At 44.6% G+C, this 15,100-nt stretch overlaps 1 protein-coding gene across 1 annotated transcript in view; it reads left to right on the top strand.

Annotated features, from left to right (window-relative positions):
* KCNJ6 (potassium inwardly rectifying channel subfamily J member 6) overlaps positions 1-6,459 on the top strand; it is a 171,292-nt gene extending 164,833 nt beyond the window's left edge. The window contains exon 3 of the mRNA XM_040980905.1: positions 5,450-6,459. Within this exon, the coding sequence (XP_040836839.1) occupies positions 5,450-5,775 (326 nt within the window). The 3' untranslated portion in view covers positions 5,776-6,459. The remainder of the gene's footprint in view (positions 1-5,449) is intronic.
* The last annotated feature ends 8,641 nt before the right edge of the window (positions 6,460-15,100 follow it).

Below are 15,100 nucleotides of genomic sequence, written 5' to 3'. Positions count from 1 at the left end.
TTTCTAGTATGGCAGGAGCCATGTATTCTCAATAACTTCTCTTCTGAAACTCCCACCTCCTTCCTCTTGTCTCTCAATGACTCTTTGCTATTATAACCGAAAGCCCTATTTGCAGGCCCCTATGTCAACCATGGCTTTGATGTGTGCAGTTTACAGTGCACCCTGGCAGAGAGATGATCCCTTCAGTCCAAATTCTCGCTGTTCACCCCACAAAGCATTGGATGGGAAGACACTGAGCAACAAACAGGTCATCAGGATTAACAATACACCTGTGAACTACCCAAACTATTTCTCTTTGCCTACTTGTTTGTTCTTCTAGGAAATTCCAGACTCCTATCCCCTCCCTCTCTGTTTCTCCTTCTCTCTATAACTCTGACTTTCAAATCATTTTTTAAATATGACAAAAGAAATAAAAACAAATGAAACCAACTCATGACACAATGGATAATGATTTTTAAAAAGAAAGTTATAATAGCCTTGACTTTGAGCTCCAGATAAGAAGTTCTTGGGAACGCAATTGGTGCTGCCATTCCCAAACTGTTTGATGAGTGTATTAAGCTAGAACCAATGATAGATGTATAAACCATTGGGGTGTGCAAGTTCTTACTGTTGGAGAAGAGTTCCACATATAGAATTGCACATACAGAATGAGAGGAAGCCAAAGAATCCTTTAGTCTGAGGATCAATTTCAAGGTTTCCTGTGACTTCTTAGGAAAGAAATGAAGGTCAGTGGATACTACCAAGCGATTTTCTCAAGATGACAGCCAGTGTTCCAGATTTGGAAATAGATGAAGCAGCAGCATCATACAGGACAAGGCAGATATGGAGATTGAGGAGGGGAGCTGGCAGAGGGTAATGGCAGGTAGAAGAGAGAGCCCACCTGGAGAAGGAAAAGGGTAGCCTGTGCTTCATTTCCCAGCACAAACATTGTCCTGTTGATAGATGTTACCAGCTGTTAGATCTGAAGTGCTGTAGGAGTGATGAAGATCAAAATTAGTACATAGTCCCTGTCTTCCAAAATAGAGATAGTAGTGTGGTGATAGGAGCCTTGGTCCCGCCATGATGGGGCCTTTTAGCTCCAATTTAAGACCAAAGACCTCAGGGCTTGAACAACAAACATCTATTTTCTCACAGATCATTTGGTGATCTGAACGGAGCTGCAAGCATGGCTGGTGTTTGGCAATGCCTCTCTCCCTGACTTGGGAACAGTGGCCTCATCCCATGTTGTCCCAAAGCCAGTACACTCCTTCTCTTTCTCTTCTTACAATGACCTATGGGCCTAGGGTCCCATCCTTATGACCGCTCATTTAACTTCTGCTCTCCCAGGCTCAGCCTCCAAGTCCCATAAGACTTGAGGTCACAGGGTTATTTTTTACAGTTTTAACCTAAGAAATAGAAGTAGAACATGCACTCTCCAGTGCATAACACTGTGACCCAGGAAACTTCCCTTCACCTCACTCTCCCTTATCCTGCACTCATGGATGACAGGGACCATAGCCACATCCCCTGCTGCTGTAGGAAAGTTAACACTCATAGAATATCCAGTGCCTGGTCTAAATAGAATAAGCACTCACTAGATTACATTCATGACTTAACTCAATATCTGATTTATAAAGCCGCCTATAACCTTGCTAGAGAAGAATTAGGAGCACAAGGGCACCAATATATATCTTTTCATAAGACAGTAAAACTTCGTGTAGCTCAGTGTGGCTTTGCATAGCTGGATGTAGACCTCTCTGACCTCCCAGTACTTGGGTGAGAAAGGAAACCCCATTGCTTATTGGAGAGATTTGACCCTGACAAGGTGTTCGTTGTACCTAAATGACCAGCAGCCAGCAGTGCCTACTGGCTCACACCCTATTTGGTAACACAGGACTCCATTCTGTTTCTTTTTCACACAGTGCTTGGTGACTCAATAGCATTGCTCTCCCACCATAATACATAATTTCCATGAACTTTTTGAAGACCCCTTCAAGATAATGTGGCAATTCTACAAATCTGATTATCAGCCCCTTTGCCAAGGTCTTGGGTGGTGTGACTTTCCTGAGCTAATTCTGTGGTATGACCGCTGACGTCTCTGCTCAGTTACTCAGTGGCCAGCCAACTATTAGAAAAAAAAGATTTCTTGAAAAGCCTGGAACAAACAGGTCCCCTAGTCTTTGTCGAAGGTCTCTGTGCATGTTGAGAAGCGTCTTCAACAGTCAGTCATGCATCTCACCTTCACCTCCTGGGTGTACAGAGCTTCGAGGTCCATCGGAGGCAAGAAACCAGGGACTTGAGCTTTGCGGGGATGTACATATCCCACATGCACATCAGGCCTTCTGCAGTCTGCACCACAGCTTCCCAAAACTCGATGTCTTTCCCCTCGTCTCACTTCTCTTTTTTGTATTAACTTGCTATTTTCCCCCAAATGTTATCACTGCCCTAGGAAGTTGCAATATAAAATCAATGCTGCTGGTTTTGGAAAGGCATCTATGAAGATAGCTGCTGTGGCTGGCACTGTGGCTGAGCAAGTTAAGTCATCACTTGTGATGCCAGCTCCACATATCAAAGTGCCAGTCTTGGCTGCTCCATTTCCCATCCAGTTCCCTGCAGAAGATACCCTAGTTCTTGCTCGGGTTTGTTGGTGAGATTCAGCCATCTTTCCTGAGCAAACACTCCTGGAGTTCATTTACAGAGCTCCAAGGAGATTCCTGATGCCACCTTTCACAGCACTTGGTGTTTTGGGGAGGACGGGGTTTCAGACAGCCTCAATCTGTCCTTCAAGATAACATCCTTTCAAGGTACCTTTGACATCTCTTCACGCTTCTATATCAAAGTGTCTCTCTTCTGGTAATTCCAGTAGGCTGTAAAAATCTTCCTTCAGATACCAATTTTCATAATGATTTTGGTTTCTAGTTGTGTTTGGTTATTGGCACATCCAGAAATGTGACATAATTCAACTGCTAAACAATTAGCAGCAATTGTTTAACATCGTAGCTGCCCAGGAAACTGATCATAGTTGGAGGAAACAACAAAATAACCAGAAAGTCAAACAGAAGTCCAAGGAAGGACATCCACAGGAGGCTTTGGAAAAATTCCCACATATTCCTGAGTATCTGGAGGATGATGCGTGTTTGAGCAACACATGCCGTCTCTGTTTCTAGCCACTTTATAATAAATATGTGCTTCTTCTATGAAAAGAGATTTTTTTAACTAGTTGTTTTAATGACAACAGAGACAGAGATCCTTCCCATCTGCTAACTTACCTCTGAATGTCCACAGCTTCTGGGACTGGACCAGGTTGAAGCCAGAAGCCAAGAACTCAATCCATGTCTCCTATATGAGTAACCCTCAAAATTGAACCAATAGCTGCTGTCTTTCGTGGTGTGCATTAGCAGAACCGTGGAAGTGGAGCTGGAGCTCAAACCCAGTGAATCTAATAGTGGATGCATGAAGCTCAACAAACCACTTAACCACTGTAACACTCACTCACTCCACTGTAACACTCACTCACTCCACTATAACACTCACTCACTCCACTGTAACACTCACTCACTCCCCAAGGAGATGCTTTGTCCACTACACCTCTGACTTCATGTTTGTGCCTCATCCTTTGCCAATATGTCCCTGTCAGGCCATCTTCCTCTACCACTCCCAAGCATGGTGAAAGATTAATCCAGAAGAGAAATACCATTTGAGAAACAACAATAAGGCCATGTCAGGATTTTCTTTCCAGATTTTGAAAGCTTGAGACCTTGAACAGTTTTTGTCGGCCAGTCAGGGGACCACTGAAGAAGGACAGATTCTGGTTTTGAGATTGGGAAGAAATGCACAGATGTGGAGTGAGGCCTGCGAGCTCTGACAGCTGCAGCTGGGCCAGTCACTTTCATTTTTGGAACACAAATTTCTTCTAGACACAAGGAGCAAGAGAGATAGTGCTGGGACATTGTGTTGCCCTGAGCCCTTCTGTGTAAACACCCCCATGCACTCCCTTCTTCCAACCCCACCCACATTCAGCACAGAGCAGATGCACTGCACATATTATTGGTTGTCCTAGTAGATGACATACTGACTGATTGCTTGGTCCCCCGGCTGCTCCACTGAAAGAGTGAACGTGGAGCCGTACAAGAATTTCATGAGTCCTTGGTAGTTTTGCCTTTATAGCTTCCTTCTGCCATTTTTGTTATATTTTTGATATTTTGCAACTGTGTAGGTATAAAGATGATTATATTTTTATAATTGAATTTTATTGGTGGTGAGAACCTATATATTGGTGTTTTGATTTCTATATAATTCTTGATTTTTTAATTTTTAATATTTGTGTTAATATGAAGAGGACGGATTTCATGTAGTCCATGATACAGTTCTAAGAATAGAAGGATACTTCCCTTCCTTACTTCTTGCTCTCTCTGTTCTGGCTTTCTTCCTTTTAATTTTTGCAATAACATGCTTTCAATTGGTAATCACAGATATGATACCTGACTAAATATAATGGTCCACAAGCAAAAAAAAAAAAAAAAAAAAAAAACCAAAGTTTCTTCTCCCTAATAGTTCTTTTTTGCTCTGATTGTAAAAGAACCTGAGGTATTTCTAGGGACTGTTGAAGTAGCATGGGCTGGGATCTGTACCACTTCCTAAGGGCAAAGCGAGTCCTGAAGGGGTGATTCAGCAGATGCTCCTGTTTGCTGAGAACTGTTCCAAGGGTGCTCCTTGGCTTCAAGAAGAAATACACACTGGCATTTTCCACATTTTATGCAACATCTGTTGCCTCATTTTCTTAGCTAAGGAGACGAGCTGGGCTCCCCTCATGCTGCCATTTCACATTCCAAAGAACGCTGCTTCTACTCCAGCACTGCCTGAGGCTCACATGATTTTGTCTAAATTAAGGGGGGAAAAGGGCTTCCAACATTGTAGAAGGAGGAAACGTCATTGAAGTCCAATATTATTACAGAATATGAGCAATGATCCTCAGCAGGCCCAGGGAAATGCAAACTCCATGTAGGCATCCCTTTCAGCCTCAGCTGGGGACCACCCTCCTGGCCCATATGTCATGGGGGAGTTAGGAGAGCACCAATCCCTGGCCTCCAGCTTACACGCAGGGTACATGCCACCCCATAAACCAAACTCCGGTCCAAGTCCGTGATCAAAGCATTCACATCCCCTCCAAACTCAGCAGCAATTAACAGCAGCGGGCAGCCCCAGGCATGACTTTAATGGACGAGGTCTAACCACATAGGTCTGTGTGTCCTATGTACATAGTCACACTTGCTTTTCTGTAGGTACGCACACGTCAGTGATGTTTTCATTGTTCCTGAGGACTCGACCAAGCGGCCTGGAATCTCCAAGGCACATGAGTGTGTGTCTGTGGTGCTACTGACACTTCCTGGCTTGCAGCCCTTAGACAGGCTTCAGCTGTATGAAAATCCCACACTCACACCTACTCATGCCTCCACTCTCCTCTCCACAGGGATGACATGCCAAGCCCGGAGCTCCTACATCACGAGTGAGATCCTCTGGGGCTACCGTTTCACACCCGTCCTGACGCTGGAGGACGGATTCTACGAAGTTGATTACAACAGCTTCCATGAGACCTATGAGACCAGCACCCCTTCTCTCAGTGCCAAAGAGCTGGCTGAGTTGGCCAGCAGGGCAGAGCTGCCCCTAAGTTGGTCTGTGTCCAGCAAACTCAACCAACACGCAGAACTGGAGACCGAGGAGGAAGAAAAGAACCAGGAAGAGCAGACGGAAAGAAATGGTGATGTGGCAAACCTGGAGAATGAATCCAAAGTGTAGTGGCCTCGCTGGGCACCCCCTCCCTTCGCCCTTGACAAAACCTTTCCTCATCTCTCATTCTCTTAACTATCTCTCTTACTTGGTTCTTCCTTCCATTTAATTTTGATATTGCCAGAAAAAAAAATCTTCAAGGTGTAAAATATCTACCTGCCCTCTCTTTGATATCTAGGCGGACAAGGTAGACATGCATTTGGTTAAGGTGCAATGCAATGTGCCCACCTTTGTGGCCCAAGCCTGGTCTCCTCCCAAAACATCGCATCCAACGCCTGCAGATTTAAACTATGGACCTACATGTGTGGCACAGTAGCAGATCGCTCACAAGGGTGTGTCAACTATTCTACCTGGGATGTGACAAGTAAGGTCACTGGTGCCTATCTTCTCCCGCAGCAGGTCATGGCTTAGAGCCCTCACTTTCTAGATCCCAACACCTGACATCCACAAGGGGCAAGGTGCTTACTCCAGGTGGCCATTGCAGTTACAGGACCCATGACAGCAGAGACAAGCCACTGTACATACACACACCTTATGCCATCCTTTCCTTTTTGCAGTTAGTCACCGCACCCTGCATGTACAGAAGTCCCACAGAACAGCTCTTCTGAATAATGTACATAGATGTTTCATTAACGTAGGCTTAAAATCTGTAGCTTAGGAAATAAGCAAAAACAAACCAACAACAATAACAAAAAAAAATTCCCCAATGTAGTCATTTCTGTTTTGATATCTGTGTTTCCCAGATTCTTTTGAACCCATTGACTGCTGGTCCTTTATCGCATGGCCTTGTTCCAAGTCCCAGACTGGCAAGCCCAAAGGGTACCTAATTGCTCCTTCATCAGTTCTTTCATCGAATCTAATAAGCCATAGGTCTGGGGTGCATTGGGAAGTCCAGTAGAAGACAAGGCCCACCACCAAGATGCTGACATTCTATGGAACATTTGCCAAATGGAGGTCCTAAAAAGGAATAAAAAAGACAGCAAGGGTCTTGCCAATTAGCCTGGGGAGCACATTCTCTTGCGTGTCACCAATGATGTCTTGATGCATCTCACAAGAGCTCTCACCCTTTGTGGTTTAATAGTGTAGGAGACGGAGGCTTCTCTGCAAAACCACTGACCCTCCAGCTGTTCCATTCTGTGAACGATAAACTGTAGACCGTTAAAATGAGACATAGTAAGTGAACAGGTGATGGTTTGAGTCCAAAGCGACAAATCTGGGCAGGCACACAGTGGGTGACACAAACTGTTCCCTGGAACCTGTCAGACTCCCTCAGGAGCTCCAGCAAGGATGTCTCGCCTGTACCTGGGGGCTCTTCCATCATCACATGGGGACTTTTGTATTCTTCATCATTAAACATAAAAAATGAACGGAGTTCAATATTCAAAGATGAAGTCAGCAGTCTTGGCGACTAGCTGAGAAAATGATCTGGGAGGTGCCATGAGTTAAAAATCAAATCCAAAGTGTCTCTCGTTCTAAAGAGGACAAAAGAAAACACTGCAGCCTTAACTCATTCCAATCTGTGAAGATTAATGCAGAAACGCAGAGATAAAGGGAAGGGATGGAGGAAGGAAGGAAAAGAGGGAGAAAGAAAAGAAAGAGAGTGATATTGTGTGCTGAAAATCTAAATTTCAAAATGGGAAAAAATGGGAACAGGAAAAGAATCTTGAACAAACTTCAGGGGCAGGTGGAGATTTTGCACTGTAACAGATCTGACACATCAATTTTGCGTTTATAAACTGCTCATTAACACTGTTGTCCATCATACATATTCATTGAATGGATCCAGTTTGTTTCCAGCTCCTACAGCTGTGCTCAGTTTGCACCACGGCTAGGGAACCTTGTCTACTGAGAAGGTCACCCTGAAGAGATGCGGCAAATGGCTCTTCCATTTAATGCTGGAGTTTCTCTTCTACTTCCAAGATTCTGCATCAAGCAAACCACTCCTTGGCTCTGACTTGAAGGAAAACAAAACTATGGGCCAGCATGTCACATTTTGCGCTGAATATATGTTGAACCATGCATCCACTCCACACACTCTGCGGAGAAGGTGGCAGTTGAGGAGAAAGGGTCTGTAGCGCTTCCTGTGAGGCTGTGGGGCAGATCCCATGCCTGACCTCACTGTGGCCTTATGAAGGCTTTCGCTGCCAGCCCTGCAGCATTCCCTGGGTAGCACAAGACAGAATCAGGGCTGTGAAACACCTGTTAATATAGCGCTTCACAACGCCCTGGGCCTTGAATCCATTACTAAGGTATAAAGGACAACCCAGATCTTGCTGTCTGATTGGAAGAGCAGCTTGGGCCGGATCACTTCTTGCTTGTCCTTTAGCACAACAGAACAGAAAGCCTTGACCACACCCTGGTCCTGAGCCCATGTGGGCTCTGTGTCTGGGACAGGGCTCCCTGTTTCTCACTTTGGTGTCCACAGACTTGGAGAAAGAACTTGAACCAAATTTTGTTTTTGTAACGTGAGCCTCTGTGTCTTTAAATGAGGAAGTTCCTGCTGAACCTTTTATGAGAATGACCCTAACAAACATGTCTATTTTTCTACAGTTATGAAGAATACTGTTTAACAGTGTATTTTGTGTCAATTGTTAAACATTTGGAATTGAAAGACGTTCGTTAAGACTGAATTTTCTAAGCAGCCGGTAGTGAGTGGTGTTATTCCATGAAGTCAGTTCAAAAAAAAAATCTACTCCATTCTATTCCACAATGCCCATTCCTCATCCACCCTCTTGAGTAAATCATGAAAGTGAGTCAGCCTATTTGAATGTGGCCACATCCATCTAATGAGGATGACTCTGAATGTGATGTGTTTGTCTACTTGGTGGTTGCCTCGGAGTCCCCTCTCCATCAGGTGTGGTCAGTGAGGGTCAGGGGTCAGTGAGCCAGACAAGAACCCTGAGTGGAGGCTGCTAGAGGCCGCAGCTGGCCCCAACCCAGCAGGGCAAAGCGCTCCTCAAGAGAAGGGTAGCTTCCACCAGACACAGGACCTCGCTTGCAATTCCTACTTCCAGTTCCTGTCCTTCCCTCCCCCAACTCTCCATCTGGAAAAGCGCCTGTGTGTTTCTAAATCTACTTTCTGTAACTAAATAAAACAGTTGGTGTTTTATGTTATCCCTGGGCAAACCACTTTGTGTGAACACACTTGCCATGCCTGTAACGTCAGCTCATCCCTGCTTCTCACTGTGAATTTCAACCCAGTTACTGCAACCAACAGGCACTCCATGTCTCCGCAGCAAGATGCTCTTACCCACTCACCCGACCCCAGGCCTCTCGTCTGCTCCCTGGTTCTCCACTTCCAAGTCTCTTCATGTAGTTTAGTGTTAGGTTTCCTAACAGAAATCAAACTACTGTCTACAAATTTCAACCTACTTCTTAAGCACGATTTTCTCTTGCAGGCTCAACTCCACTACAGCGCTGACCCGTTTCTCATGACATCCTGTTGTTTTTTGATGTATGACTTCATTTAGAAGCCCGAGTTTTGAAGTTTACATAACATCATTCTTATGCTCTCACTCCTTCGTTGCTTGCATTCTCAATTTCTTACTTTTTCCATTTTTTTGAATTTAGATCCTAGCCAGTTTCTTTGAGAAATTCAAACATTGTTTACAAAAGTGAGAGCTACCAAATAGAGGACGAGAGCATGACAACTTTATCACGCCAGAAGAAGGTGGAATCAGCTGACTCACCGGGTAAATACAAACAAATTTATCCAGTAAGTTAGTTCCAAAACAGGTTGCCAAGCGCCTGATTACATTTTAATCTGTCTTTCCTCAACTGGAGATTCACTCCGCCTTGATAATTCAAAAGGATCAAGAAGAGGGGAGAAATACAAGAGTACTTCAAAAAGTTTGTATAAAATGGAGTTAAAAAGATAACTTTATTTTGGTGGGAAAAACATTGAAATCCATGCATAAATTGAAGGGTCAAAAAGTTGATGAAAAAATGTGTCTATTGAAAAAATAATGAAGAGATTTGTTTAATTTAGTGCTAAAACACATTGATCTTTTGATTTTGGTTTCCACAAACTTTATGAAGTGTCTTCCTAAAAGGAAACATTGTCTTCTGTCGTGATTCCCTTTTGAAGGTAGATAGCTATACAACTAGAACGCAGAGAGGATATATGCAACAGATGGTTCACTGTTATGACATTATAGCCTGGTAAAGCAATGCTAGCTCATTTCTAAACTCTATGGCCAACACACAATTTTTAAAAATTATCTTCTACCTAAAAATTGAGTAAAACATGCCACTTCCTAATACTTTGGCTCTTCATGTCTTTTCACATTAGAATGTTATCTTCATGTCCAAATGGTGTCGGGAGGAGCTAAGGGATTCTGAGGAAGCACAGCATACACAGGAACAACATTTTCCCCTCCCTTGTGTGTTATTTTGGCACATTTGAGTTCTTACTTAAATTATCTCATTTTAATCTTGCCCACTCTAGGGCAAGATTTTTTACACTTAAAGTTGGGGACCAACCATGTGGGCAAATTGAGTCATCTACCCAAGGTCACAAGAGAAGATACTGGATTAAATTCAGTTCATGAGGCTCCAAACCATAGGCTCTTATTACTAAAAAAAAAAGTGCAGCCAACCAAATCTGCAAACAGAATGCAGCCCACCACCCATCACTGAATCACTTGCCAGCTAAGAATGGCTTTCCCAAGTTTTAAATGGTTGAGGGGGAAATTAGACAAAAGAAGAATATTCTGTGATGTGAAAATCCTATGAAATTCAAATGTCTGTGTCCATAAATAAAGATTTATTGGATCACAGTCATGCCCACTTGTTTATGTATTGCCTATGGCTGCATTCACACCATGCTGGCAGAGCTAAGCAATTACAACAGAGACCATATGGCTGGCAAAAACTAAAACAGTTACTATCTGGCCCTCTACAAGAAAAGTGTGCCAATCTCTATACTATACTAGTAAATGCTAGCAAATTAGTATTACTAAATGCTACTAACTGTTAAACACTAGGCATACTAAGAATATTTAAGAATGTGATCAAGTATTAAGCTGTATGCTTAGAAGATTCCTGGGCAACACGGAAGGATACTATTCTCTCGCAGTATAAATCTATTGGAGTTGTTCGTGGGTCTCTGCAAGGAGCAGAGCACATTCTTTTGGTCAAGGGACACCTGCATCACAAGACTTTGAGAGTCCAGTCCTGTAGTCAAGTCTCAAAGGAAGAAAGCTTCCTTTTCATAACCACCACCCTGCCACCCAGAGTTGCAAACAACCAGCCAGAGTTCCACAGTCAATTCCAAAAGCAGACATAGTCTAAGTACTCATTGATGAGTAATAGACTAGCAGAACTCCCAGTCTAGCCACTGAAGTACTGCTGGCACCCAAGGGTGCTGCATGTAGGAGTAGGGGAAAAAGAGTTCCCTCCTTTGAATGGTTTAGCCTTTGGTCTGAACTTACAGGGGCAAACTGGACTTAGCATGTTGGACACACATCACACCAGTCTCTCCTCCCTGCCTCAGCTTCTCTGTCGTGCCATCTTGGACAAGAACCAAGCAGGCTGCTGAGATGTTTCAGTTTTCCTACAGGTTCCCTCCAGTCTGCAATTTACAACTGATCAATGGGGTGAGGATGACCTGGAAACTACCGCTTGTGCTTCATTGCACCCGTGCTGAGTCTCTCAAGATACTCAGCCAGAAGTTTAACTTGCAAATGAAGAACTAAAGGCTTCACTTGGAAAACAGCTCTGGGAGCAACAGAAGGGTAGTAGAGGGCTGTTAGGTTGTTTACATAAGTCCAATATTGGGAATCAGGGAAATATTGGATAAGGAGGGAAAAAAACAGATTGTGGGATATTTCACTACATCAGTCCTAAATGCCCTTCTTTAGTGTCACTCGGCAGAACTCTGCTATTCCAAAAGCAAGCATTTCAAATACCAGCCATCATCCCCAGGTTTCAGTCCTATTAAAAACCCTATCAGGTTCACACTGAGTCTTTTTCTGGAAATTCAATAGGGAAAAAAAAACCTGTAAAATATCTTGTAATGTTGTATTGCCATAGGATGGCTGTGGTCGTGGTTACGGAACCTGGAAAACACCCTGCAGAAAGCCCACAGCCCTTCACCTGCGGGCCAAGAGCCCAACAACCAAGTAAGAAAAAGCGAATCTCAAAGTACAACACCATAAAACTTAAATATGTGTGAAAGGAGCCAAACTTCCACTGGGCCACATTACCTGGGCTACACTCATCCACCTAAATCAAATAGGACAGTCTTAAAGAAAGGAAGGAAAAATGACATTTAAGACACACAAGAAGGGTTCATTGGCATGGTGCACACGATTCAATTCGATGAGCATTTATCACTGATAAAAATGGTGTTTATAAAGCTATGTTTAGACACTGTGTCCCGAAACATGAATCCTAATGGGCAATGTGGTCAGGCAGAGAGTTATGGCCACGAAGTCAGGGAGTTTCAGCTTCCTAGAATACAATGTTCTCGCCAACAAAGCAGAATTGGCCTTTTCAAGATCGAGGCTCAATGCCACTTGTGGTAACTCTGATCATGACGACTGTGATAACTAAGCCAATCTCCCTAAGAGCAAGAAGGGCTGCTTTTCTCAGGCACTGTAAACATCTGCTAGCAACAAGCACTAGTGAAACTAGCATGCAATTCATCATCATTTCCAAAAACTGCTGGAAATCACAAGATATTCACTCAAAAAAGAAAGCTGTCCCAGGAGCCCAAGATGAAACATTCCCCTACTGACCAAGACCCCAGGCCAGACTGAACGCCTCACAGAGTACAGTAGGCTCGGGCTTCTTGTCATGAATCGCCAGGAGTAGGATGGGGTTGACTGGAGAGCAGCCAGCTGCAGGTGGCTGCACATGATCAGACCTCCGGAGCTTGGACCAGCAGTCTCAGGGAAGAAAAAGCACTCCTCTCAGACCCAGCCTTCATGCAGGCCGTTCTGGCATCTTCTCTCAGCATCTCTGCTTACACAGGAGGTGTGAAAAGTACCCTCCCTTGTCTCATCCTTGGGAGCTCCTAAAGTCTTGACCCTACTCACCTGCTAAGGTCTCCCTGGATGAGCTTCTCCCTCCCAGGTCCCATTTTGGTCCATCTGGACAATGACCCCACACCTACACACACACACCCAAGAAGTTTTTACTTGGGAACCTGTGTCTTTCAACTTTACTTGGGCTGGCAAACTTGAACTCTAAGGATCAGGATTGAGGACTGAATTAAGACTTTTAGAGTTCACCAAGCACCAGTGTCCCTCACCTATGAAAGTCCAAAGAAAATCATGCTGACGTATGAATGGAGTGAACATAGCCAAGTGTGGATGTTCTGTTTTTCCCATAGTGTCATCTCACTGTGTTGTTTCCTTCCGATAGCTAACTCTTGATCTTCCTGGATTTCTCACTTTCTGGTACCCGGATGTCATGAACATGAATTCAGTAACTAGACAATTGCAGCCATGTCCCTGGGTAGGCTGACCCATCCTGTTGCTCTGAGTAAGTCTATATGAACCCACTTGACAACCATACGAGTCTGGCCCTGGGCAAGACTCTTCCAGTCCCTCCTCTTGGACAGGGCCACCAAATGGAAACACCATCAAGAGTGGCATCTTTATTTCCTCTGGATCACAACATTCAGAGACCTCAGATGCGCTATCCCCAGGCGTGCACAGAGCACGCATGTGGTGGAAGGTTGTGTCCCTCAACCATGCTGCCCAAGTTCTCTTCTAACAATGTCCTTGCTCCTTACCCATCATTTTTGCTTCTTGCTTCTTTGAAGATTAACCCTATCCTTAGACAATTGCCTCAATCCAGCAACTTTTTATTGGACTTTGTCCTGTCACCTACCACTCAACAGTCCATCAGCAGTTTTCTTGGTTTTGTTTTGTTGTTTATGCTTTTGTGTTTTTAATTGGAAAGTCAGATTTACAGAGAAAAGGAGAGACAGAAAGATCTTCCATCCGCTGATTCACTCCCACAAGTGGCTACAACAGCCAAAGCTGAACTGATCCAAAATCAGGAGCCTAGAGCCTCTTCCAGGTCTCCCACGTGGGTGCATGGTCCCAAGCCTTTGGACTATCCTCTACTGCTTTCCCAGGCCAGAAGCAGGGAGCTGGAAGTGAAGTGGAACAGCCAGGACATGAACTGGTGCCCATATGGGATCCCAGTTGCTGCAAGGCAAGGATTTAGCCACTAGGCCATTGCGCCGAACCCCCTTCAGCAGTTCTAATGCAGCAAATGACATGTGCAGTCTGGTCACCTAAGACCAAACAGGAGGATGTTTGGTTCCTGGCACATACAACCACCTCTGCTTGGGTAACTGTTTGGAGAAGTGTAATGTCCAGCAGGCAGGGGAGGGAATCCTGCCCTTATTAGCAGCATGTGGTCAGTCAGCCAGCTGAAGCAAGGATGGTGACTACTTTCATTCAGCCCAGCAGTAAAGGGAGAGGCACACAACGGCCACAGAGTCATGGCAACAGATTCCGAAACTGTGACCCAAAGATCTGCCTGTGCTGGCAAATCGTCTGCACAGCCTGAGCTCTGTGGACAAAGCCAAGTCATAGGGTGCCTGCTTCCCAGCAGGTGCATGGCTGCTGCCATGGCAACCCCAGCCTAGCACCATGGACCATTCTCCAACAGGTTCCAGGAGGCCTGGCAGAGACCCTGAAGGGCTGAAGTTCCTGGGGCTACCTCATCTGCAGACAGCCTTGGGGGAGACACGACATGCAGGGCAGACCTAGGCTAATGGGCACTCACTCCACTCCCTTCTCGCTGGGACAGCATGCAATTAGGTGGTCATGCTGATTTTTTTAAAAAATCATTCTCTGGAGTTGGCATTTTAGCAAAGCAGATTAAACCTAATGAGAAACTGCCACCCTGTATCAGAGTGCTGATTTGAGTCCCTGCTGCTCAGCTTCCAATCAAGCTCCCTGCTAATGTGCCTGAAAAGAGGGCATATGAGGGAGCAAGCATGTGGGCTCCTGTCATACAGTGGGAGATGTGGGTTGGGGTCCTGACTTCTGGCTCTGGCATGGTACAGCACCAGCTCTTAAATCAATTGCAGAGTGAATCAAGTGAATAGAAAAGATCTCTCTCTCTCTCTCTCTCTCTCTCTCTCTCTCTCTCTCTGTCTCAAAGTAAATGAAATAAATCTTTAAAATGTCCTGTAGGGCAGCATCTCCATAACACACACACATCTTCAAGTCCACCAGTGTCTGTCCTAAGAGTTTGTACTTCTACAATACTGAATTGTCTATTCCAGGGAGTTTGTTCCTCCATATAAACTTTAGGACCAGCTCGTTGCTATCTGCAGAAACATCTGCTGGGATGTTCATTGGTACTG

This window comes from Ochotona curzoniae, unplaced genomic scaffold, assembly GCF_017591425.1.
Source record: "Ochotona curzoniae isolate NIBS_2020 unplaced genomic scaffold, NIBS_Ocur_1.0 contig_3498, whole genome shotgun sequence".
Taxonomy (NCBI): Eukaryota; Metazoa; Chordata; class Mammalia; order Lagomorpha; family Ochotonidae; genus Ochotona; species Ochotona curzoniae.
The sequence above is the reverse complement of the archived record's forward strand: the minus strand, read 5'-3'. Positions and strand labels throughout refer to the sequence as shown.